The 25,300-nt window shown below is 37.5% G+C and overlaps 1 protein-coding gene across 3 annotated transcripts in view; it reads left to right on the forward strand.

Moving 5' to 3' along the window:
- The window catches only part of GRM5 (glutamate metabotropic receptor 5), a 247,742-nt gene that overhangs the window by 190,344 nt on the left and 32,098 nt on the right, over positions 1-25,300 (forward strand). For all 3 annotated transcript variants that reach the window (XM_088534953.1, XM_088534954.1, XM_088534955.1), the window contains 4 exons: positions 410-645; positions 12,629-12,875; positions 18,429-18,597; positions 21,501-21,627. In XM_088534953.1, the coding sequence (XP_088391079.1) occupies positions 410-645; positions 12,629-12,875; positions 18,429-18,597; positions 21,501-21,627 (779 nt within the window). The remainder of the gene's footprint in view (positions 1-409; positions 646-12,628; positions 12,876-18,428; positions 18,598-21,500; positions 21,628-25,300) is intronic.

Raw genomic sequence — 25,300 nt, forward strand, 5'->3', positions numbered from 1 at the left:
TCTTAGACATGCGTAACATCACTCTGAGGTCAGTAAAACACTGAGTCCAACTTTTTTTCTCTCCAGAACTCAGTGGGATTCAGTGTGATGCAGTGATGATGCACCTGTGTACAGCAAATTTCAGGACCCATGATTTCTTAACATTGTTTCAGTTACCTGAAGTGGAGGACAAAGAACATAATATGTAAACAGAAGGTTCCAATTACAAGAAAGTGTAAGAAAACAGAAAAAAAATGTGAACACTTCTAGGGGTATTACCAATGTTTTATAAACTCTGCTCTGAAACACAGGTGTGGGTGTGTGCACTTAAGCTCCTAATGTTATTTTCAAAAAACAAAAACAAAAACAAAAACACCTTTCCTGTTCTTTTGAAAGGTTAATATTGTCTCTCTCCTGTTTTTCCCTGCAGTGATGGCTGGGCAGACCGGTATGATGTGACAGACGGGTATCAGCGTGAAGCTGTTGGTGGAATAACGATCAAGCTTCAGTCTCCTGATGTGAAATGGTTTGATGATTATTACCTACAGCTTCGGCCAGAAACTAACCACCGAAATCCTTGGTTTCAGGAATTTTGGCAGCACAGGTTCCAGTGCCGACTGGAAGGGTTTCCTCAGGAGAATCCTAAATACAACAAGACTTGCACGAGTAAGTGCATTCATTATTTCTGCTCTACAAATCTGTGCAACTGAAAGTCTGGCGTAAACAGCTCAGGCAGACTGGCCTGGTTGGACAGGGAATGGGCTGGAGCTGCTATCCTGCTTCTTCCCACAAGAGAAACACTAGTCATAATATGAGGGGAAACCAATCTCAACCACCAAGGTCCCATGCTTTGGCAATGAACAAAAGTTGTTTTAACCAAAATTAATTTTTGTTTAGACTTCTAAAGAAACAAATACACAGTTCCTTAGCACCTAACTCATGCCTATATGTCAAAACTTCAGGCTACTCTACCTCCCTAGGCATTTAAATACAATTTTAAAATCTTTTCCAAGACTCAGTACTACTTTTCCAAAATAAGGGTAATAATATTGCTTTACCTCACAGAAATATTTACTAAAAGTTATCAGAAGTTCAAAAGGTCAAGTAATGAAGATTATTTGCATGTTTCAGATAGAAGGATAAGTGCTTTAAAAGATATCCTTAACCAAGTTTTCATTCAGACATGAGTCATTTCAGGAAATCATGTTTTGACTAAGCTGATATTTTCCATGAAATTGTGTTCATTTTAGCAAAAACTGCCACAACATTTTGTCATTTTTCCAAAACAGTGGCAAAAATATTTTTATTCCAAAAAGCTATGACATTTTTATTATGTCTTCTATTAATTTCTCTTTACGTCATGATGTGCCCAGCAGTGCTAGCACAATACCCTTTTTTCTTGCTATCTAATCAAAAGCAGCAGCTTTGGAGCTCTGACTGAAATACTCTCCTTCTTTCATTTGTTAGAAGTAAGTCTTTGTGCCGTAATGAAAGTGTTGGATATTCTCTGCAACATTGGTACCCATGTATGGGAGCTTTCACTGTTGGTCTTATGGCACAAAGAAAATAGGCATAAGACCCTAAGACCCTACAAAAAGGCATACGGTGACTCTTTCATAGGTAGTGAATCTCACTGGATGAATAACCAAATATCTCCATGCCTGTGCGGAGTTCTGTCAAGGTTTTCCTCTGCTGTTTAGATGATTGCAACTTACAGAAAAAAAAAAAAAAAAAAAAAAGCCACTTCAGATGCCTGAGTCTCCAATTTTATACAAAGTTGCAGGAGATTGTAGCTGAGCTGGAAATTAAATCCATGAATCCCAAAATCTCAGGGTACACTTTAAACATGCAACTGACTTTCCTCATATTTACTCTGTCTTATTCTTCCAATACGCCTTGACACAGATTTTATTTGGTCTATTGACAGGTTCTGCCTATGGAGCTGTAAAATTCATTGATTTCCCCGCAATGATGTAGATCTCTTTCCTGAGATGTCAGTACAGTGGGCATGACTGGATACAACCTAATAAAGACCTATTTTCTATCAGTGTGCTGCATTACCAATGACATTTCAACTTGATTTGTCTGTGTATCTTTTTTATTTGCTTTTTATCCACACTGGAGGAATCTAATTTTAGTTTCATATGAAAGGTTGGGAACAGTGAAGTGTGGGTGTCTAGAGAGACTTTTATAGTGCCTAAAATACAATTCACGATAGCACAAAATTCATCTCTGGGGTGCAGGGAGATGTTATTTTGAACATTAAGTCACCCATTCATGGAAATAAGAGAACCTAATCATAAAGCTTGAATAGCTCATTTTGCCTAGCACTCATTGCTAGAACACTTACCACAAAGATTCTGAATGAACAACAGCTCAAATAGGTTCCTAAAAGGTAGAAATTTCAAATAAACAAGGAAATGTCTAAGAAATGTCTGCTAATTTGCAATTCATGAAAAGGGCCATTTTTTCAAATGCATTGTTTGAATTATTTCTTTTTTTCAGCTTTAATATTTTATTCAGTGCAAGGACATTATTACCTAGTAAGATGGTGGACTACGTTGGCCTCTGCAGAGAGAAAATATGTTAATTCACAAGTTAATTAAGTCAGGTTTAGTGACTTTATTTTCTTTTTTTAAATACAAGCTATCCATTGAGAGTGATGAACAGGAAACATTATGAAATGAAAAGATAATTTACTGAGATACCCAAAACAAAACTGTGAGAGGAACATGACAAAAAATCTGAAAAACAATCCAAAATTATTTTCTCTCCACTCATTTCTATCAGCTTCTAATAAGTCTCTATCCCTTCACATACAATTAGTTCATGCTGAGGTGAAAATTTTAACATCAAATCCACTTTTCATTTGCAGATTTGAAAATACTTACTTAATCCAAATGGGTGTCACTGCTGTTGCTAAGTACATTGATTTTCTTCCCAGCTGGAGCACTGCAGAAAGTGAGAACTTTGTAGACTTATCTGACTTGATTTTCAATGTAATCAGTTCCATGTCACCAGAGAGCTGATATAAACCACCTCCTAACACCAAGAGTCAGAGCAAAGGATTTAAAATTCATCTTTAACAGGAGACATGTAATGCCCTTGGAATACCAGGGATTTTACAAGAATTGGATTTGGCTTCCCTTTTGGCACCAGTCAAATTTTTCTGTATTAACTAAGGCCATGATTCAGTAAAGTTTGCAAATAGGAGTGCCACTTGAACCAGATGAGGAACTCCACTGAACAACCCTCTTCGGATCATCGACAGCTAATCCAGTCCCTTGGTATTGATTGTCTTTGGACTAGGTGCAGATGTGCCTGCTTTCTCACAGCCAAGTTGCCCCATCAGAGCCCACATGCCTCCTGCTGGAACTCTACAAGTGCGTCTTAGCACAGCACAGAAACACAATTGAACACAGGCCATCAAGCATGTTGGGAAACTCTGGCTCACCTGACCTTAGTAGAAAAAAATTGTCCTCAAAGTCAACCAAAGCAGGAGTTTACTTATTATTTTCATCAATCTGCTAAATTGCTTTTGCCTGCTTTTGCCTCTGCTTCAAAAAAAAACTGTTTTTTTCCACTGTTTTTTCCATAGTGCCTTAAAAGCCAAAGATATGGAAGCAGTGAAACATCTTTAGCTTACCTGACAGAGGCTACAGACCTCTGTAAATTGATGGTTTCATGTAAAGCACAATGAGGACAAGCACCTGTAGGAGTGTGACCTGTAGGTCTCACTCTGGTGCAACCGCACTGTGTACAGTTCTGGGCTCCCCAGCACAAGAAGGACATTGAGCTTCTAGAGAGGGTCCAGTGTAGAGCCACGAAGATGATTAAAGGACTGGAGCATCTGTCTTATGAGGAAAGACTAAGCAAGCTGGGCCTGTTTAGTCTAGAAGGCTGAGATATTTGATTAATATGTTCAAGTATCTGAGGGGCGATTGTAGGGAGGATGGGGCCAGGCTCTTCTCTGTGGTGGCCGGTGACAGGACAAGGGGTAAAGGGGTTAAGTCGAAACATAGGAAGATTAATCTCCGTGTGAGGAAGAACTTTCCTGTGAGGGTGCCCAGAGAGGTTGTGGAGTCTCCTTCTCTGGAAATCTTCAAAACCCGCCTGGATGCCACCCTGTGCCCTGGGTGTCCCTGCTGGAGCAGGGGGGGCTGGACTAGATGATCTCTAGAGGTCCCTTCCAGCCTTGAGCATTATGTGATTCTGTGGTTCTGTGGCAGTCCTATAGATATTTAGATTAAATGTCAGAGTTCAAAAATCTCTCAAAGAGAGGTCAGTAACAGACAAAATGTATATGTGTGTGTGTGTGTGCGGGCGAGGGGGCACTAAAAAAGGAGATAGACAATATATGTCTGATGAGATGGTAGGGTGTATAGGGAAAAAGAACATATTCAAAGAAGTGATTAACAGGGGAAATGTGATTTGAAGCAGTGTTCTGAACATGTCCTAGTGGGACACAGAATGCAATTTGCCTGTTCATGATTTAACTGTGTATTTTCTTCAGAGTTTTTTTTTTTTTTTTTTTTTTTTTAAAAAAAAGGGCTTTTAAGCTTTTTTCAACTGCATAAAAATTACCATAGAATAAAGAAGAAAAGTGACCAACAATTTACCAGGCAACTTCTGCTGAAAGACTTCATTAGCAGAAAGGGAGAGTTACGGAGTTTTAGGATAAATATGAGCAAAATTTTGCTGCTAAATATACAGAAAGACATGTAAATTGTACATGTGAAACCTATCAACCTGTTCATTGAATCTCGTCCAGCTCCAGCTACTTTTAATGAGGACAAAAAGACCCACAGAGAATCCTGGATTTTCAGCTGAACATAAATTTAGCTTAACAAATGACTCTTCTGGGTTTCTAGATAGAATTTAGGAATAAAACATGACTGCCTGAGCTTTGCAGTGCAGCATGCTGATAATTATTTGTCAGTTAAATCTAAGCTCAGATGCCAAAGTGGGTTTAGTCAGACCCTAGATAATAAAAATAAAGTGTCATAATACTTGTCAGAATGGACAGTCCATTGTGTGTATTTCAAGGGAAGTGTTACAATTAAACCTCATTTTGCTCAAACATTTGGCATTTCCACATTTTTATCTTTAGATTGCATTTGAAGACAAATTAAAAAAAAAAAAAAGTACATTCTACACAATGAATTAAAGGGCATTTTAATTCTCCTGAATAGAATCCTCATGTCACTCAGTTTTGTACTTAGTAATATACTGTGTCTCATGTCAGGCTGAAGTTTAACTCTCATTTTTACAGCCCACATTTCAGATCTTGATGCTCAGCCACAGGTTTTCCCTGCCTTTACAGTAATGCTTGTCCAGGTTCAAAAAATTTCCAAAGACAGAGGAGCTATGAAGCAGAGATCCAGACCTGAATTTTCTAGAAGTCTGATCCAGTCTCATATCTGATTCAGGGGCCTATATAGATATGTCACTGTCTTTTGACTTACTCAGAGAAAGAAGCAGAATGGCAACGGGAAATGTTATGTGCGCAGTTATAACTAATTTGAAATATTTTTTTTTCATATGTATTGATTCTGATTTTAACTCATTTATAAGGTAAACCATTGAATAACTTGTCTTTTCACTGCTGTCTTTTCACTGTTTCCTTAAACTTCTCTGAAAACTGACTACAAAGATAGGTCTATTTTTCTTCCACTTTATGCCTATCCTTCAAGAGAGAGAGTAGAATGATACCATTCTACCATGATTTTATCTTTTAAATTAACTTTCCTTCTCACTTGCCTTTCCAAACCTTGAAAATTGCCTACAAGTATTAAAACTATTGTACAAGTAGACCATGTCTCTCTAGTTTTAAGAATAAATGTAAATTATAGTTAAATATATTCAGATTATACAATGTTTCTTGTTAGGTTGATAAATTGGAGCAATTTCTTTTCTTTTTTTTTTTCTTTTTTTCTTTTCTTTTAGTTTCTGCAGTTCAATTTCCCACATAGATTCAAATGATTCATGCAAGTATGTTTGCAAGTGCAGAAAGGTTCAAGCCAGCATTTAATGTGCCCTTTGATACATAACAGTTGTGTAATTTATGATCAAAGAAACTGAATTCTATAGAAGGTGAAAGGATAATAACACTTCTAAGAAAATGATGGGACGAGCTGGATATTTATTTACTTACATTCTGAGTCACGATCACTGTGACTCTTTCCATTGTTTTTATTGAACTTGACGGTAGAAATCTGGCTCCTATTGGTACATAGACATGCAAAGGTCCACGTGGACTTTGAGACAGATTTGTAAAAACTATGGAGTCACCTGTCAAGTAAAGTTAACTAGGCACTTCAAATATTTTACTGATAATCCTCACATAAAGAGGAATGTCACTAACACTGGCTTTCAGTTGCAAAGAGTGAAACTTAGAATTGTTCCAAAACATTTGACGAGAAGTTTGCAGCCAAGGATATTTGCTTGTCAAACTTGAAGTGTTTCATAGTAACATGTTGATTCATGACACTTTGAAATAAAAGCTTTGGAATAAGTCAAATTTACTTCCTCATTTTAATAACATTGAAGTGTTTTGTTTCAAGTTTAGAATTCACTTTTACATTGTTTCAGTGTTGTGCCTCAGCGTCAAAATGACATTTTCCAGTACTGCCAAATTACATTTTTTTTTCTCAGAATTTCTTTTTCAGAAAATATAAAAAATATTGTTGAGTTTTTTGTATTAATTCTGAGTGGAAAATGACGTTTGAACTATTGAAATTTCCCAGAGAACAGAAAACATCTTTGTTTCACAGCCTGAAAACTTACAAGAATTAAATTAAGATAAATAAATAAATGATTAGATTTATGAGAAAAAGTACACCTGAACTTTACAAATAAGAGAGAAGTGGATGTTATTTTTCCTTTCACATTGCTTTAATAGTAAGCATCAATGACAGATTTTGGAAAAAAAAAATTTTTTTTTTAAAAAAGCCTTTTTTCTGTCTCTTTAAAACAATAGGATTGAATTTGATGGGTCCTAATTTCTCATATTTTCATATGCTTTCCACTGATTCTTCTGTAAAGTCTTTCTTTCATCTTATAAAATTCTTTTGATTTCTTCTCCAAACAGCGATGCACATTTTTGGGATCTAATTTTGTGTAATGCCACACAGCACTGCAGCTCTGTGCAGAGTTGCTAACAGGTTCCCAGGGAGCACTGTTGTTGTAGCAGGGACCCACTGCAGACCCAAACAGTCCCATCTTTTAGCAGTATTCCCATGGACACACTGCTACAGAGCCAGCCTGGTCAGAAAAGGGTCAGGAGCATCCCTGTACCGGCAGCTGAGATGCCCTGATCTCCTCCTTGCTTTGGAGATGTTAATTCAAAGCAAAAAGAAATAAAAACAAACAAATAAATAAATAAATAAGGATTGGACTGCAACTACTGCTAGCAAAAAGTGGTACTTACCTGGTTGTTAATTTAGTTCTCACAACTAATTGGTGAATTATTTACAGGGAAACATTACAGGATATCTGGGATTCCTAGCCTGTATTTCTGGCTGCCCCTATGATGTCCTTTATGATTTGCTCATTGAGAAGCATCAAAATAAAAGGATGTAATGCAATCAATTTGCCTTTGCCTTTATCTTAAGCTTTTTAATTCTAACAAACATAGCCCTCACCACTTTGGAGGAAAACAATCCTGCATTTTCTCTATCATGTCTTTCTCTTGCTTCTCCTCCTTAAATGAAATAAGGAGGCTGCCCGAGATTTGAAACTTTTTTACTCTTCTCTTTATCTTTTTCTTCATTTTTCAAACTTCAAAGTAATGTTAGCTCTGGAAGAGTTAGAAAGCAGCAGAAAGCTTATTGAACCATGGTAATTTGGCCATCTTCCTTGGGGGTAAAAGGTAGAAAAAGGACTGGAACAAAAGAATTTACATCAAAAAACACTGCAAAGTAAAGAACTCTGTAAAGAATACTTTCCAAAAATTTTATTTGCATCGTAAGTAGCAGAAGAAACCATGACTTTTCAGAATTTCCCTAGAGATTTTCTCTTTTTAAATTGAGTTTGGGGGAGATATCTTTTTTTTTTTTTACTTTGGGGCATTGTTTGCTCCCCACCAGCGGGCCCTGCACAGCACATCCAGCAGGTGCCTGGTGCTGTGTCCATGAGGTGGAGCCCATGAGGTGCCACAGCCTGGCACTGTACTCCAGAAAGGAGCCGGAAATGTTGGAGCATGACAGATGTGCTGCGGTTCCCACACAACGAACCACCTTCCACTGGGAATATGAGTGTCCTTAAGTGCTCTCTTGGATCGGGGCCCAAAAGCTCACTAATTGTTTTTAAATAGAGGCAAGAAGCAAAGTATTGCCAGGTGCAATTACTTTTGTGGTGGAAGAACATGTTTCTTTCCTATTGTCTACATGCTGGATTTTGGGGAAGTGACAACAGAAAAGAACAAATTTGGGTAAGGAGTGTTATCCCTTGCAAACACTCAGGAGTGTTTGCAAGGGGCCAAGGCTGCTTTGGGGACAACCTTGTCTATCTGCCCAGGCAGAGCTAGCAGGTTGTCTCAGCTGGAGGGCAACACCTGAAGACCCCTTTGGATTGCCCCAAGCCCTTCTTTAAGGGGCTGAGTAGCAAAGCAGTGTAGGTTTTTAAGCATCTCTTCCAGTAGTGGGAAGTTACATATTTTCCACTACATAGAATCATAGAATAATTATGGTTGGAAAAGACCTTTGAGATCATCAAGTCCAACTGTAAGACTCTCAACACCACACCTGTTAAACCATGTCCCTAAGCACCTCATCTACATGTTTCTTGAACACTGCCAGGGTGGTGATTCCACCATTTCCCTGGGCAGCTTGTTCCAATGCTTCACCACTCTTTCCACGTGAAAAGGTTTCCTAATATCCAACCTGAACCTTCCCTGGCACAACCTGAGGCTTTTTCCTCTTGTTATATTATAGATATCTAAAATGATAGAGTAACTATTATAACTATATCATATCTATCATAGAGTAACTAGAATAAATGATACAGTTATTTTTTCTGTGAAATACAGAATAATTTTATCTTCATTTTGGAACTAATCCAATAGCATTGAGTTGATAAGAATGCTCCTTGCATGGTACACTGATGAGAAATGCCAGATAGGATAAAAATATTATTAGAAGGGAAACTGAAGCTTTGATGAGTTATTTAATTTACCTAAGAAGGCACAGGCTTTGCCTGTGTAATGCTTTGCAGACTGAAATGCCTACGCAGCTTCAGACCCAAAACTGCCTCATGATCTGACAAGAGAACGATAGGATAAGCCCTTATTTACTTACCAAAATTGCATGGGTGTGAAAGACTGAGGAATAAACACAAGAGAAGTCAAAGATATACTCAGATGTTCTGACTATGCAGATTACCTCATTTCTCCTCAAGGTTTGCGTTCATATTTTACTCTGAAGGAAGGGAATTCTGCAATATTTGATCTCTCCTGGTGTTGAATATTGCAATCCTTTCCCCATTCTGGCTGTGTGTGTGATTTGATTCACCCTGCTTTCCTCCATTGTCTTCTACATCGTAACTGCAGGAGGCAGAATTATTTATTCCTGCATTATTTAGCATGGCAGATCTGTAATATTTATTGTTCTGAGGTATCACAATACAGATTACTTTCTGTAATCATTTGGGCATAACCACCAGATTCAGTGCAGATCCCTAAATAGTTTGGCATTATCCCAAACAACAAATAAGCTCTGCACCAGAAAGAAATCCCTCAAGCCTACCACAGCATAGATACTTAAGTCTGTCAAAACTGCAATAAAAATCCACTGGAGACCTACAAAATGTAACATTGGGCCTGGTCAACACACATTGCTGCCTGCATACATCTGTCTCCATTGACTGACAAATTGGCATCACACTGGCTCTTTCTAACCCTCAGGAAAAACAAAATATCTTTAGTTCCTCCTTTGTAAATTCTTCTGCTATGGGAAAGTGCAAAGAGGAGAAAAAGAGATCTCTTATAGAAATTCTTCTCAAATTTAACCTAAAATATGATTCTACTATGCATATGTTAAACAAGCACATAGGTTGCAGTGTGTATTTTTTTATCCTCTGCCTAGTAACTCTGTAGGAACTCCCCAACTTCTCTTAGAACTTTACATTATTCTTGATTAAAAGTTAAACTACAAAGTCAGTTTTATCAAATGTGATTGACTTCAGGATGACTAAAGTCATAACTGCTACTGGTCAATCTCATGACAACCATATGAAACAGGAAGGTGTCTTGACTGCAGATAGCACTTGGGAATGAATTTAAGCATACAAATTTGGATACCAGAGAAGACAAGAGGAGCTAATTCTTGTTTAAGTGAACTAGATGTTGAAGGCTGCCAAATGCATACTTACTGTAGAGAGCAATTTAAAATATTTTGGCATTTTTTTCTGAATCATAGGTTACCTCCTAATTTGTGAATTCAGTCATTACTTAGGTCCACTGATAAGACTCCTGAGGTCCATATAATTATTTATATACTTCAGAACATTGAAAAATTGGGGTTGAAAACTGTTTTCAGATAGATCAAATGATTAAATGATTTATTTTTAAACACTAGATTTTTAAAGATACCACTGTTGTACATTAAAGAGCAAAAAAAATATCCTTTAATTACAGAGTCTTTATGTACTGTTCAGTAACAGTCTGATTTGGCAGGTTCGATTTGTGCCTGTTGAATAACGTGAGCCAGTTAGTATTGAAGGGTAATATTTTCTTCAGCTACAGAAATTACATTAAAATTCTTGCAAGGGCTAATTCCCTTACAACTCCATTGACAATTGCTAGCAGCTTCCGTGAAGAGCGAAAAGCCTCATTACAAATTATCAGGTGCACTGAATAAGACTGAATGCTTAAAGGAAGTCAGAATAATAATTCTCTAAATCTGAAGCACAAGGGAGAGTGTTCCTGTAAGAATTAAGTTATTAAATTTTTAAACAATCATGTGAAATAAAACAGCTGAAATATTTTTTCATAATAAATACTATTGCTGATGCAAATCTGATTCATTCTAATGGCTACTATAATTAACTGCACTGTTTGTGAGCAGTTAATTTTGAGGACGAATAATTGGTTAAAGTTTTGTGTGTTGCAACATAATATGCTTGTTCAATTTTCCACTTAATTTCAATTAATATTAGTTTTACATGTACTACATTGTTGCAGTTTTTATGCCTATTATTTTTAATTAGGAAAAAAGCCATACCTTGCTAGAATGGAACAGATGAGGAACATTGTGTTCTTTCTGAGTTTTTATTCTATTATAGATCCTTGCAGCTCATATCACTTGAATATTGAAAGTATTAATCACTGCACCTGAGATGGACTGGAACTGTAAGTGCCAGTTCTAGCACCAAACCAAAGGAGATTTTTTTTTTCCCTCCTCACTTACTTAATTCTATACAGTCATTTTCAATGCTAATAAGGGCTGCGCATCTCTGCTACCCTCCAGGCTTTTTTGGCACTCCTGGATGTTTCAAGTGACTAGTTCTGCCTGGTGATGTTATCCCTCATTCTCCAAAAAGGGCAGCTTATAGATGTACCTAGTTTCAACAGAATCATTCGTACTGGACAGTCTTATTCATCTCCACTGAAGGTGCATAGAAATCAGACAAGGTGCTTAACTTCGGGATGTAGAGCAGTGTATGGCATCAGGGCCAGGCTCAGAGTTGTGTGTTAGTCTCTTTCTTTTAAGAAAAAAAAAAAAGAAAAAAAGAAATATATTATCAGTACACAGGTTATTATGAGAAGCAACTGCAGCTGGCAGATGAGGCAGAAAACCTCCAGCCTCCTTTTCCTGAGTGGGACCAGTGCTGCCAATGGAGTGAATCCATGTCATTAATAACCTTGGCTTATAAAAGAGCCCTTCAGGGTGCTGCTGAAGGAATTTTTACTGTGCATTTCACAGGTGCTTGAATTAAAAACAGGAAGGCAGAAATAATATTTGAAAAGCCAAAGTAAAGTTAACCTGTTCTGGCTTGGACAAACACAAGGCACTGGAGAAGACATGGCTGATATTCCCCACATCATCAAGCTCTTTGTGTACATTTGAATGTATTCCCCTGAATCTCACTGTTAGCCCCATTCTGCAAATGGAGAGGGACAAGGGACTTAGAAGTTAAAGAGTTATTAGCACAAGAAAATTTCAGTACAGCAAAGAAGCTGTGCCTTAGTCAGAGTATTCACACAGGATTGGTTTCTCATATCTCTCAAATGAAAATATGATCTGCAAGATTGCTATTGGATGCACCATCACTAAGATTTACACCTTCAGTATTCAGCAGAAGAAAATTCTGAGATTTAGGAGACCTCTGCAAGCTATGATGAGTTCCTGGCATCCTTGAGATGCTGCTTTATAGTAGTAGTGATAGATTAAAAAGAATAAAAAGGACAAGAAGTAGCTGGAAAACAGTGTAAATGAGGTGTGGAGTGGCACAGAGAAAGCTTGATAGGACTGCATTTTAAAAGTACTTATTCTTTCATTTCTTTCTTAAAAAAACGTGTGGGTGCTAATGCAAGTGTCACATTATGACCTTCTTGAAGCTCCTAAGAAGACATTTTCCACCATTCAGAACCAAGCCACCAGCTGTCTGAAGAGCTGGTGACTAACCCACCAATCTGTCTTGTTCTCCACAGGCCAGATGACCCTGAGGACGCAGCACGTGCAGGACTCCAAAATGGGCTTTGTGATCAACGCCATCTACTCCATGGCGTACGGGCTGCACAACATGCAGACCTCGCTGTGCCCGGGCTACGTGGGCCTCTGCGACGCCATGAAGCCCATCGACGGCCGCAAGCTCCTGGAGTCCCTCATGAAGACAAATTTTACCGGGGTCTCTGGGGACATGATCTTGTTCGATGAGAATGGCGACTCACCAGGAAGGTAAAGTTAATGTTGTTCTAATATTTATTAACCGAAATGTTAATTCTACTTAACAGATACCCACAATTAACGTCAGAACTAAGATCTCATAATTTTATTGCAGCATTTCCTGGCTTGCTTGTTTGATTGTCCAATATTAACTATTTTGAGGTGTATTTTTGCATGATGTTTATAACTATGGTTGGAAAAAAACAGACATGAGCAGTGAGGCCTACGATCTGCCTGCACAGATTTACTTTTTAAACTGTACTTTTTAAAGGTATTACGTCTCACTGGAAAACAATCTTTGTGTTTATAGATACGTATGACTGTCTATAAACATATTTTTACTTAGTCAAATATGCAATGGCTATATACAGTCAGATCTATGACCATATACGTATATGACTGTCGTATATATATGACCTTATTTTCAAGGGCTGTGATATATGACTTAATTTCTATTTATATGACTTTATACTCATAGACCTTGATGACCATAAGATTGTTCTCTCTTTTTAGGTCTTTAAGCACATGTGTTTGAGTGAGTGGTAAACAGTTTTTATATGAATAATTGCCTGGACTTACTTCATTTATTAAGGGAAAGCTAGAACAATACTGAAAACATACATTGATTTTTATGGGATTTCTTTTTCCATCTTAATTATATTATAAATCTACTTTATTACCTTCCAGTTAAAGCCTTTTGCACATACATTACAGACTAAGCTATTGATTCAAATTGTGTTGCTATGAGCCAAATTTTAATGAAACGAATATGCTTTGCTGATAACTCACATATATGTATGTATAATATGCACATATAAAACATAGTGGAAGTTCTTTTTTCATATGGAATATGCATATGCTTTGTCCCTACAAAAATATGTATTAAAAGGAATAATAAGTCTTTTTTCTAGGTTTCTGCTTACTGAGCTGTTAGCAAATGAACAGCAAGTGTGATAGCACCCAAAGTATACTTATTTGTTCTCACAGTTCAGTGGGTGGATCCCTGTCTCATTCACTGCATTTGCACCAGTTTGACTGAGGTGGCTCTTTCTGTCCACATTATTCGGAACATTTTAAATAACTTCCTGATGAAATTGTGTAAACAGATGGTGAGAGGGAAAAGTGTCAAATGCACTCATTATTTAAGTTTGGCTTCTCCTCCTAATATGAAGTTAAATGAAAATATTAACTTCAGAATAGAGCTGGGCAGGAGAAGGTAATTCCCTTGACTAGAATATTCTGATATTTGAAAACTGATTTCTTTTTTTTTATAATTTATTTATTTTATATAAAACCCTGTAATGTCAGCATTATCCCCAAAAGATAACAGGGCACTCACCTGTAAAGCAGTCTGGATGAACTAGTTTTCTGGAGACCCACATTTTAGAAATCTTCAGGACTCCGACTTCAAGGAAGCACACTGAGACTTTATTTGAAGTTAATTTATGTTTTCAGAACTGGTTTGTTGAGCAAGATTGTCTTCTCTTAAATGTCTGTATTAAAAAAAAAAACTGAATTCTTTGAAAAAAAGAAAAAAAGCTCAATCTAGATTTTTCTGAACAATATTTTTCAAAGGCTTAAACCCCAACTTCTGACAAAAGATTTCTATTTGGTTTGAAGATGGTTAAATGCAGTGGACTTTGTCCTACATTATTCCTCTCTCTGTTTCACCAATTTGTGCATAGTAAACAAATGGTTATGTGGAATGATAATAAACCAATGAGAACACTTACATGTTGCAAACAGACTGTTAATTTTACATCTTTCTCAAGTCTCACATGCTTAACAATAATGGTTTCATTTCATTTGTTGCAAAGAATTTAACTGGTTTTGGGGTGGGTGTTGTGTTGCTTTTATTTAATTTTAAGAGGATAATGAAGGAATTAGATCACATACTGTCACTTGCTCAGTTACAGTAGAGCATTCAGCATTTCAGTGAAGAGCAAATGGACTCTCCACTGATTATGCACCACCGGGTGATATGACTTTCAAACAGCCCAGTCTCATGGGAGATGCAGTAGTGCTCTGTGCGCTCAAAGTAATTCACTGTGCATGGGGACAAAATTCTCACAAAGCTTGGTTACTTTTGAGACGTTGGTCTGTTGTCTTATATTTCACAATGATAGACACATCATCAAATTCATTTTAGTCAAAAATCTCTTCAAAAATCACAAAGAAGGCTTTTCAGGGAGCTCCATGCCTGATTCCCAAGTTTTGAGTACTTTCTAGTCCTCTGAGTGCTGTCAAATGCCATTTGCAGAAGCTGGGAAATGGTGCAGTCACACTAGAATAACCCGTCTTCCCTGTTCACTTTTGGGAACAGTAACAGCTTTGAAAATGGAAATTGAAATCCCCACAGCTATAATGTGATATTGGTGATGTTAAGAAGGAAAAATAAAAAAAATGAAGAAAGAAAGAAGAAAAAGAACCAAAAGAAAAGATGAAGAAGAAGAAAAAGAAGAGGAAAAAGAAGAAAAAGAAAGGAAAAAGAAGAAAAAGAAGCAGCAAAAGAAAGAGAAAGAAAGAGAAAGAGAAAGAGAAAGAGAAAGAGAAAGAGAAAGAGAAAGAGAAAGAGAAAGAGAAAGAGAAAAAGAAAAAAGAAAAAGAGAAAGAAAAAAGAAAAAGAAAAAGAAAAAGAAAAAGAAAAAGAAAAAGAAAAAGAAAAAGAAAAAGAAAAAGAAAAAGAAAAAGAAAAAGAAAAAGAAAAAGAAAAGGAAAAAGAAAAAGAAAAAGAAAAAAACAGGCTTTTTCTGACCTTGATATCTCAAGATTTCCATGTGTGATAAAAGGTTTTGATTTTATATACAATAATACAACTGATTGTCAATGCCACAAGACACTTCAAATTCTGTCTCTATGCCAAAGTCCTTTCTGTGTGTGCTTAGCTTTAAGCAGACCTAGTCTAGTGGAGGGGCTCCTTTGGGTAGGACAAGAGACACGGAAAAAGCAAATAAATAGGGAAGGAAGGAATGTCCGTGAGTCTTGTTTTGTTTTGGTTTGTTTATTTGTTTGATTGATTGTTTTGGGGCGGGCAAGATAATGTGTAATTATTACAGATCATCTAAGGAAGAAATTGAGAAGTCCAGAAAACATATGAAAATAAAGATATTAATATTTTGGTTATGTGCTACTGATAAAATACAAGTTCTCAACAACTTCATAGCACTTCTACTTTAAAAATGAGTTGGCAACAAGTGTTTCTTCACTGCGATTAGGGCCCTGCTGGAAATGTGTTTTTGCACCATCTGGTGTCTCTTGTCCTAAGGCAGAAAACTGTCCCTGTGGTATCTCAAAGTAGCCTCAGGGAACCAGTGACTCATGAACCTCCAATGCAGCAATGGTCAATGGATTTATCAAGCCTAGCTTTTACTGACAGTCCTCTAAACCGGCTGCCTGAAGAGGGCTTGTGAGAGACACAATATATTGAAGCAATAGATATATTTAATTTGTTATTTTTCTTTCCAGTATTCCCCATGGGATGTACTCATGGAACTAGATTGCAGCTACTGGAGAGATAATAGTTTTCGTTCTAGCAGCCTGTTAAACATTGGCAGCAATTTTGTTCATCTGCCCATAAAACTCTGAACTGAAAGATTTAACAGAGAGACACTTCCAGGAGTGTTAAAATGTTAGAAAACAAGGCAAATAAAGGCTCCACGGGGGTTTCTAGGCTCATTTTTTAGTTAGTACGTTTAACCCTGAACAGACTGTGAACCACAAAGGAAAAAAAGAGGGTTATTTGATAATGTCTAAAACTGACTAGTTTGTTTGTGTGTATATGTTATCTGGAATTAAACTCGTTTGTGCCAGTCTGGCACTTATATCTCAAACTTTCAGGTGCACAAGAGTCTCAAAGGTGTAGACATTTCCTACTTTATACAGAATGGAAATTTTTCCAAAACACAAAGCTTCTTCCTAGCTGTTCCATTGCTTATTTCTTATCTCTGGAAAACTCAAGACCATGCCATACCACCCATCCAGTCAAGCTCTACTTGTGATACTTGTCATAGAAGAATTTTATTGTTAATCTTTTCATGACAACCTGGGAAATATATTAACATTAGTGTGCCTGCTCCTTGCCAGTTCCTGAAGAATTTCCTCAAACTTAAAAAAAGACACTATTTGATTTATAGTGCTTGTTCTTTAAGTTAAATGTTTATTGAACTTCACACATTACTCTGATAATATAAATCTTTATCCAACTCTGTCTCCGAGCTTTGACCTGGGGACTCATTTGGTGCCTGCTGCCAGGAAAAAAGTTGGCTTCTCATTTGTAGATCAGGCAGGTGTTTAAACGTATGGCTGTGTTCTACTTTTTGGTCTATATGTTTGTTTATTTTTCATCTGTGAACCTTACGTGAAATGTTGCTTAATCAATTTACTTCAAGAGATGCTAAAGAAGAAGTAAGGAAAATGATGACACTATCATTTCCAGACCTGCACAATTTTATCAAGCATCTTTTACAAATAATTGCTAAAGGAAGTGGCTTTTAGGACAGGAAAGACGGCATAACTCATAGGAGGCTTAGTGAGTTAGACCCCTTAGTAGCACAGCAGTGAGGCATCTATATCTTCTTCCTGTCCCTTCCATACTGTACTCTATGAGGAATTAAGTGTGTTCTTCTCCATGAGGTATCACAGAAAAATGCAAGATGGGGAAAGGGGTGGAGATAGCATTTGTTGCAGTTAAAACAAAACAAAACAAAATAAAACAAATGAAATGAAATGAAATGAAATGAAATGAAATGAAATGAAATGAAATGAAATGAAATAATAAAATATATAGAGGGATTTTCTGCTTCATTATTCAAAGAAAACCTAGAATCCAGCTCAAGGTTTAGGCTTTTGTTCTTAGTAAGAAAACCCCTCTGAGATTCCAGCAAGATGCAGGCAGGTGGGATTTAAGATGTCCTGTGACTGACTAGGACTAGAGGACATCCTGCTACCCCGAATCCCGTTTGGATGCTTCCCATGCAGCAAACAGTGAGTGTGTGCCAGACTGCTATGTGGATGCCAAACCAAATTATATCATGAAGTCTTCCAGCACATGAAGTATTTTTGTTCCCTCAGACTTAGATCTGTTCTACCTTGTTTTAGGACCTCAGATGCCTTCAGATTCCCTCTTTAAAGAGAGTAATAACCACCTGCAGACAGCAAGAAGCACTTGACAATGGGAATTACCTCTGTGCATATACCTTTTTCTGCATTACCTGTAGAGGGAGTCTAGAACAACTCAGGTTCATTGCTTAAATGCCTAAAGTTAGGCAGAATAAATCTTGTCTGGGCCACTTCACTGCTTTCCTTAAATAAAAGCACAATAGTTTACAAATAATCATTTAATTAACCCCAAAGTTTGCACAGCACTTTCAATTAAAATACAAAGAAAAAGGAAGATGGCAAAATCGCAGGAATTATCAGAAGAGACTCAAGGACCAGCATAACAAATGGAATTTCTCCTTGTTTATTTTAATCAGCTTACTTTTGACTGTATAATGTTCCCTCAATTCAAAATATTTAGTGATATTTTCCTAAAATGATCTATATCTCCACTTTGTGTTTCCAAAGGTATGAAATCATGAATTTCAAGAAAATGGGGAAGGACTATTTTGACTATATCAATGTTGGCAGCTGGGACAATGGTGAGCTGAAAATGGATGATGATGAAGTATGGTCAGAGAAAAATAATATCATCAGATCAGTCTGCAGTGAGCCATGTGAAAAAGGCCAGATAAAGGTACACATTTTCTGCATTTATTTTCATCATGCACGATATCCACAGCCTTGAAATTTGAAAACATTTTTTTCCTGTTTCTTACATAAAGAGTTTCACACATCTACATTACAGTGAACAAACTCATGTATATATTTCTTACTTGTATCATGGTCATCTTGCTATTTTCTTGTCCTCCTACATCTGTGAAATACTGCCTCTATTTAATATTTATATTCCAAATACTTTAGACCAGGGATTGTTTGTGAGGTTTTCTCAGTGTTGCAATTTTTTCCAGAACTTGATTCAGCGGAATCCAAATCTGTCACTGGGTCTTGTCAGTACAGTTGTAGGTAAACCATAAATAATAGTTGATAATGATTCAGTGACAGATATAACTGGAAATTGTAGCTCGGACCTTAAGTTTGTGGTGTCTTCAGAAAACACATGGAAACTGCTGTTATTTAGAACTTCTAGAAAAAGTAACATTTTCAAATCATGTATGTTTTATTGCTTCTTTTTTTCATAGGTTGTCTTTTTTTTTCTTTCCTCTGATTATATAATTTCAGTAAAGAAAGAGGGTAAATGTATATCTTTTATATTAATTGCACTCTGTTATTCTGGAATACATAGAGTGAGTTCATCTCTTCAGTCTGAGTCTTCCAGAGCTTTAGGATGCTAGTACCATGGTTTATTCATTAATTGGTCTTTGGCAGTCAGCAAGTGAGTTTCATCAGACCAAACGCAGATGTCTTCAGTGTAGGCATCTGCAATTATGTTATATTTCCAAGATTTCTTTATAGTTAATGGAAACAAATAGATTATTCCAGACCATGAATCATCTCATCCTAAAATAGGGTTTGGAAACAAGTAAAAGGAATCTTGGCCTAGAGACACTTTTTCCTTTTTGTATTGCAAAAAGCATACAGCTGGGATAGATAGTTCGAATGAGGACATCCCTCCTGCAGACATGTAAAGGTAGGTGAGGTGAATTATGCCCACAATAATCAATCATCAATCTACTGTGAGCCTGCTCCAGCCACAAAGTTATTCATTGAGAGTATTGAGATGGGCAAACAGATATTACTTCAAAACTGAGTGGTGCTGATATCCTTTATACTCAGTTTCCATATTACAAATGATGAGGAGTTTCTTGGGACCTCCATTAGCACAGTCTCTCACTAATATCTTCTGCTCAGGGACTTTACCAGGAGGATTCTTCAACATGAAGTTAAGACATTGAACACTTACTTAGGCACCTGCTTGAAATCCATTCAGCAGCATTTGGTATACCCATCGTAAGGATTTGATAAAACCCAAACACAGTCAGATTATAAATTCGAAACAGTGTGAAGTCATAAAGTTATTTAAATAGATGCTCAAAGGATAACATAGGAGATAAAAGGAGGGAAAATGATATTTGTTTTAAAGAAGATTACTTTGGTTTTTTTTTTAAGGCAAATGAATAGATTGTTTTACTCTTAAAACTTCTACAACAAACAATTGTTCAATAAATAAAATGGAAATAAAGGGAAAATATGTATATCACTAAACAATTTGGTAAACAATTTATTTGGTGAAAAGTTTAACTGAAAACTGAAAAAGAATTCCTTTGATAAAGAAGAGTTAGGTTTTTTATAATAACACCGTTTCCTTTTTGCCATTTTGTCATTTTCTTGAGTATTTTATATATTGTAAAATGATGCATCTTTATAATGCATCAAGTTTAATAGAATCTGTGTCTCAGGTATCATCTTTTCTGGGAAAGAATATTCTGCCTTTCAAGTAGTTCCAGTCTCAACTCTTGCTGAGAAAATAACTTATTTTCTACTTTACCTTTCTGTCAATTTAGCAATTCAGGTGATTTTTTCTATCCTTTCCTACTATGTAATTTTAAAAAACAAAACTAAAAATTGAACTTTTAAAGTTCTCATATTACTGATGAAAATGATGAAGTTTACACCTTTTATCTCACTGGAGGTATAGGAAGAGCAATTTAACTTCTTTTGTTTACACACTTTGGATTTTTCCATTTATTAAAATTCCAATAATGATGTTAGGTTTTGAAACTACCTTCTAAATTTATCACTGTGAAAAATACATATGTGAACCAAGTCTGCATGCTGAAATATTTGTTTATATATTTTTGGAATGTAATGAGCAGAAAGACTGAGAATATTTCAAATAAAACTATAGGTTTTCTCATCACTCTTAATATATGGACAAGAAACACAGATGTTTTCCGTGCTCAGACATGATAAATAAAGATTTTGAAAAGTCTGCATTTGAATATTTGACAGTAAATTGTAAAATGGGAAATCAGGGCAGATGTTAAAATGGTTAGACATAGCATACTTGCTATTAAGCATTAATTAACAATGGATGAGATTAAATGGTTGCAAAAAAGGGACATTCAGTCTGCAATAATATCATTTTATCTGGAAAAGCATCAGTTTTAGCAAAGCACTCACAACAGCATGAAGAAATAAGTGAAAAAAATCTTTGGGTAATGAACCCTTACGGAAATGCTGACATGGTTCTATGTGCAAGGTATGAACCACGGTGGAATGAATTATATACCTTGAATATCACCTACTGGCTTCTGTACTTTGCCCTCTGTGAGGTTTTGAACTTTGCAAACTGTCTTCTAAGAGAGGGGAAAAAAAATAAAGAAAAAAAAATATTGTAGTTCTGAAGATCCAGCTATACTTCTCATGGTCTGAAGGTTTCTTTCTTCTAGTATATCTATCACATAAAAATGAGATTTGGGCCACATTTTGTATCAGCAAACATATCATGATAGAGATTTTATTTTACATAAAAGGCTTGTATAAAAAAAAAAAGAGAGATGCTGAAATTATATTAGCAATTGCCACAACTTGAATGCTCATTTATACTGCTAAAACAAAAGTTAATTTTTGCCTCAGGTGATCCGTAAAGGAGAAGTCAGTTGTTGTTGGACCTGTACTCCTTGTAAAGAGAATGAGTATGTCTCCGACGAATACACATGCAAGGCCTGTCAGCTTGGCTCCTGGCCCAATGAGGAACTTACAGGTAAATGAGATGTGGCTCTGCCCATGTTGCTAATGAAAATATTCATCTGCTGAGTTGAAAACTCAAGTGAGGGATACAAATCAACAAGAGGACTGTTTTAGTTAAACTGATCCTAGAGATAAACTTGAATAAGACTGGTATTTGTCATCTTGCCTTTCTACAGACCTGAATTACTAGATCTACAGGAAAAAAAAAAAAAAAAAACTCTTTGTTTTGGATTTAACCCTGACCTGACATCAAGCAGGGTAGTCAACATGGATTTACTATGGGAAAGTCGTGTTTCATCAACTTGATAGCCTTTTACAACGAGATGACGGGCTGGATGGACGTTGGGAGAGCCCTGGATGTTGCTTTCAACACCATCTCCCATAACGTCCTCATAGGAAAGCTTAGGAAGTGTGGACTGGATGAGTGGACAGTGAATTGAATTGGCAGAGCCCAGAGGGTGGTGATAAATGAGGCTGAGTCTAGTTGGGAGCCTGTGGCCAGGAGTGTCCCACAAGGGTCAGTACTGGCCCTGGTGCTCTCCAACTTGTTCATCAATGACTTGGACTAGGAGACAGAGTGCACGCTGAGCAAGTTTGCTGATGATACCAAACTGGGTGGAGTGGCCAACACTCCCGAGGGCTGGGCTGCCATTCAGAGGGACCTAGACAGGATGGAGAGTTGGACAAAGAGGATCCTCATGAGGTTCAACAAGGAGATATGCAGGGTCCTGCATCTGGGGAGGAATTACCCCAGGCACCAGGACAGATTAGGGGTTGACCTTCTGGAAAGCAGCTCCACAGAGAGGGATTTGGCAGTCCTGGTTAACGACAAGTTAAGCATGAGTCAGCAGTGTACCCTCATGGCCAAGAAGGCCAATGGGATCCTGGGGTGCATTAAGAAGAGCGTCTCCAGCAGGTCGAGGGAGGTGATCCTGCCCCTCTACCCAGCACTGGTGAGGCCACATCTGGAGTATTGTGTGCAGTTCGGGGCTCCTCAGCACGAGAGGGATGTGGAATTTCTAAAGAGGGTCCAGCATAGAGCCATGAAAATGATTAAGGGACTCGAGCATTGTATCATATGAGGAAAGACTAAGCGAGCTGGGCCTGTTTAGTCTGAAGAACAGAAGACTGAGAGGAGATTGATCAGTCTGATCAGTCTTGATCAGATTGATCAGTGATTGATCAACATGTTTAAGTACCTGAAGGGTGATTGTAGGGAGGATGGGGCCAGGCTCTTCTCTGTGGTGGCTGGTGACAGGACAAGTGGTAACATGTGTAAGTTGAAACATAGGAATTTTAATACCCATGTGAGGAAGAACTTCTTTCCTGTGAGGGTGCCAGAGCCCTGGAACAGGCTGCCCAGAGAGGTTGTGGAGTCTCCTTTTCCGGAGATCTTCAAAACCCAGCTAGATGCCACCCTGTGCCACACGCTCTCAGTGTCCCTGCTTGAGCAGGGGGATTAGAGTAGGTGATCTCTAGAGGTCCCTTCCAACCTTAACCAGTCTGTGATTCTGTGATTCTTTGTAGCAGCCAAGCTGGTGCGACACATAAAACAACTCCCTAATATCACGGCCAAGCCATGTTGCTTAGAAGGCCTCACCCTTTTTCCTTAGCCAGGCATGAATTTACCTGGTAGTATTTGGAAGCTGAACTCTCCCAAAATCTCTGTTAGTGCTGCTGATACATGCGCTCCAGGTACCGAGATACTTGTCCTTGTAGCACCAAGGCTGGTTAGTCCCCACCTAGCTCCCTTTTCACATCATGGCCAGATTTGATCTTACTTAGCTTTAATCAAAACCAGATTTTGAAAAGTCTATTCCCAGCTTATCCATACAATATACTAGGCTGTATTGTTTTATGATCATATTTATAGTCTGAAGTTTTGCGGCTTGTAAAGAAAATGTCTCTCAGTCTAGCCTTGTTTACAGTATAAGGTTTAGTAATAAATGTGGATAAAAGTAAGGAGAGGGATTTTGTATTCTGGCAAGGATATTTCCTTTCAGTTTTACAAAGCATCCACCTGTCTCCTTGAAATGTCCCTGCTTGTGATTCTGCTGTACACTGCTAGATAAAGCCATGTCTTAGTTAATGTCAGCTCCACGAGGCTACACATATAGAAAGCTCATTGGAATATGACTTCCTTGCAGTATCAGCTTCACTTGAGAGTCCCTGCATCCTGTAAATCAGCCATGCACCTGAAAAGCTTTTCAATGTAGAGCAGAACTTACTGCTGCTAGCCAGAGATCTGACCTTTGATGCAACCATTTTTAAAATGCTTTCTTGGCTAATGCAATAAAATTTTGCTCCATCTCTCGTTTGCTCAATGACCAGCACAGTTTTTGTGCCCCAGAATTCGTTATGTAAAATGCAGGAGGGAGGATTTTGCTGGCAGAAATGAAGAGCAGCATTTATCCTTTTATCCTTTATTTTTAATCTTTTTTCTTTTTTTTTTTTTTCCCAGCCATCTGTGGGATGTCAGAATGAAACAGGGAGGAAAGGGAAGGGGTGTAGTATGTGTAGAAAAACAAAGTTATTCTCAGAATAGAAATACACTATCTCCATCTAGAAGTGAATCTGAGGCTAGAAAGACAATATTATGTTGTCAGCTTCCAATATTGTGTTTCTCTAACAATTTCAGCTGTCTCTTGTGCACAATATGTTCCCCAGGTACCAGGCTCCTCCCTGAACAAAAATCTAGCCTTTCTGCTTTTCTATTTCCCCAAATCTATCTGTACCATCCTTGCTGGCAGGCAAACCCTTTTCTTCCTCCTGATATTTTATCAAGATGTATTCTAGTCTCTTCTCCTTCCCCTGTGCATTGCCTTAATGACACCGCTACGTTAGAGCACCCCTTTCCAGTATGGCTAATCCAGTGAAGAAATATATGTTAGAGATGCAACACAAAGAGGTTTTCTCACCATGCCTGATCCAAACCCCAATGCAATGTTTTTGTTGGTGGAGGACCTTGTGGTTCTCCAGGAGACCCAAAGCGTTTTGAGGTCATAGCCTTAGGAAGACCAGGTAAATTTTCTGCATCCTCCCAGACCTTTGGCATTTGCTGGTCATTCCCTGTCATTCATGGATAGGGCTGAACACCAGAAGTACATAGTTTTTATTAAAGTTACAAAAAATACACTCTCCCGATAAGGTCTTCCTTCTCATCTTCCTGACTGAAATTGCCAAATAAGAGATCGAAAATACAAATGAATGGAAAGACTCTCTCTCTCTCTTTCTCTCTCTCTTTCTCTCTCTCTATATATATGCACGTATATATATTTAAAGGGAGTCTTTGGCACCACAGATGCTGTATCCCACAGAACAGCTGGATGCCTTAGTTGTAAATGTAGCAATGCTTGGACTCGATGGGTTTGTGGATGGGTGGATTGTCCCCTCCTCCGGTAATGTGTGGGTCTGAGCTGTGCTTGAAGCCACCAGTGTCCCCGGCACTGGACTAATTTATCCTACCCACTGGAGAGGCAAAATCATTCATATCTGTACTTGAAATATTTTTGAGCTGTAACCCTTTGTCACCAGCAAACTGCTTTTTTATATCAGCACTCGTAATATAGTTACAGACATCAGTAATTTCAGTAAATGTCTGACACTTGTGGCCATGAGGCAGAACAGAATCTAGACTGGGCTGACATTGTTTTTTTTGCCACTGAAACATTATTAAAATGTTGCTT

Source organism: Tinamus guttatus, unplaced genomic scaffold (genome assembly GCF_059628265.1).
Source record: "Tinamus guttatus ecotype Peru unplaced genomic scaffold, ASM5962826v1 Tinamus_guttatus_pri_ptg000602l, whole genome shotgun sequence".
NCBI lineage: Eukaryota > Metazoa > Chordata > Aves > Tinamiformes > Tinamidae > Tinamus > Tinamus guttatus.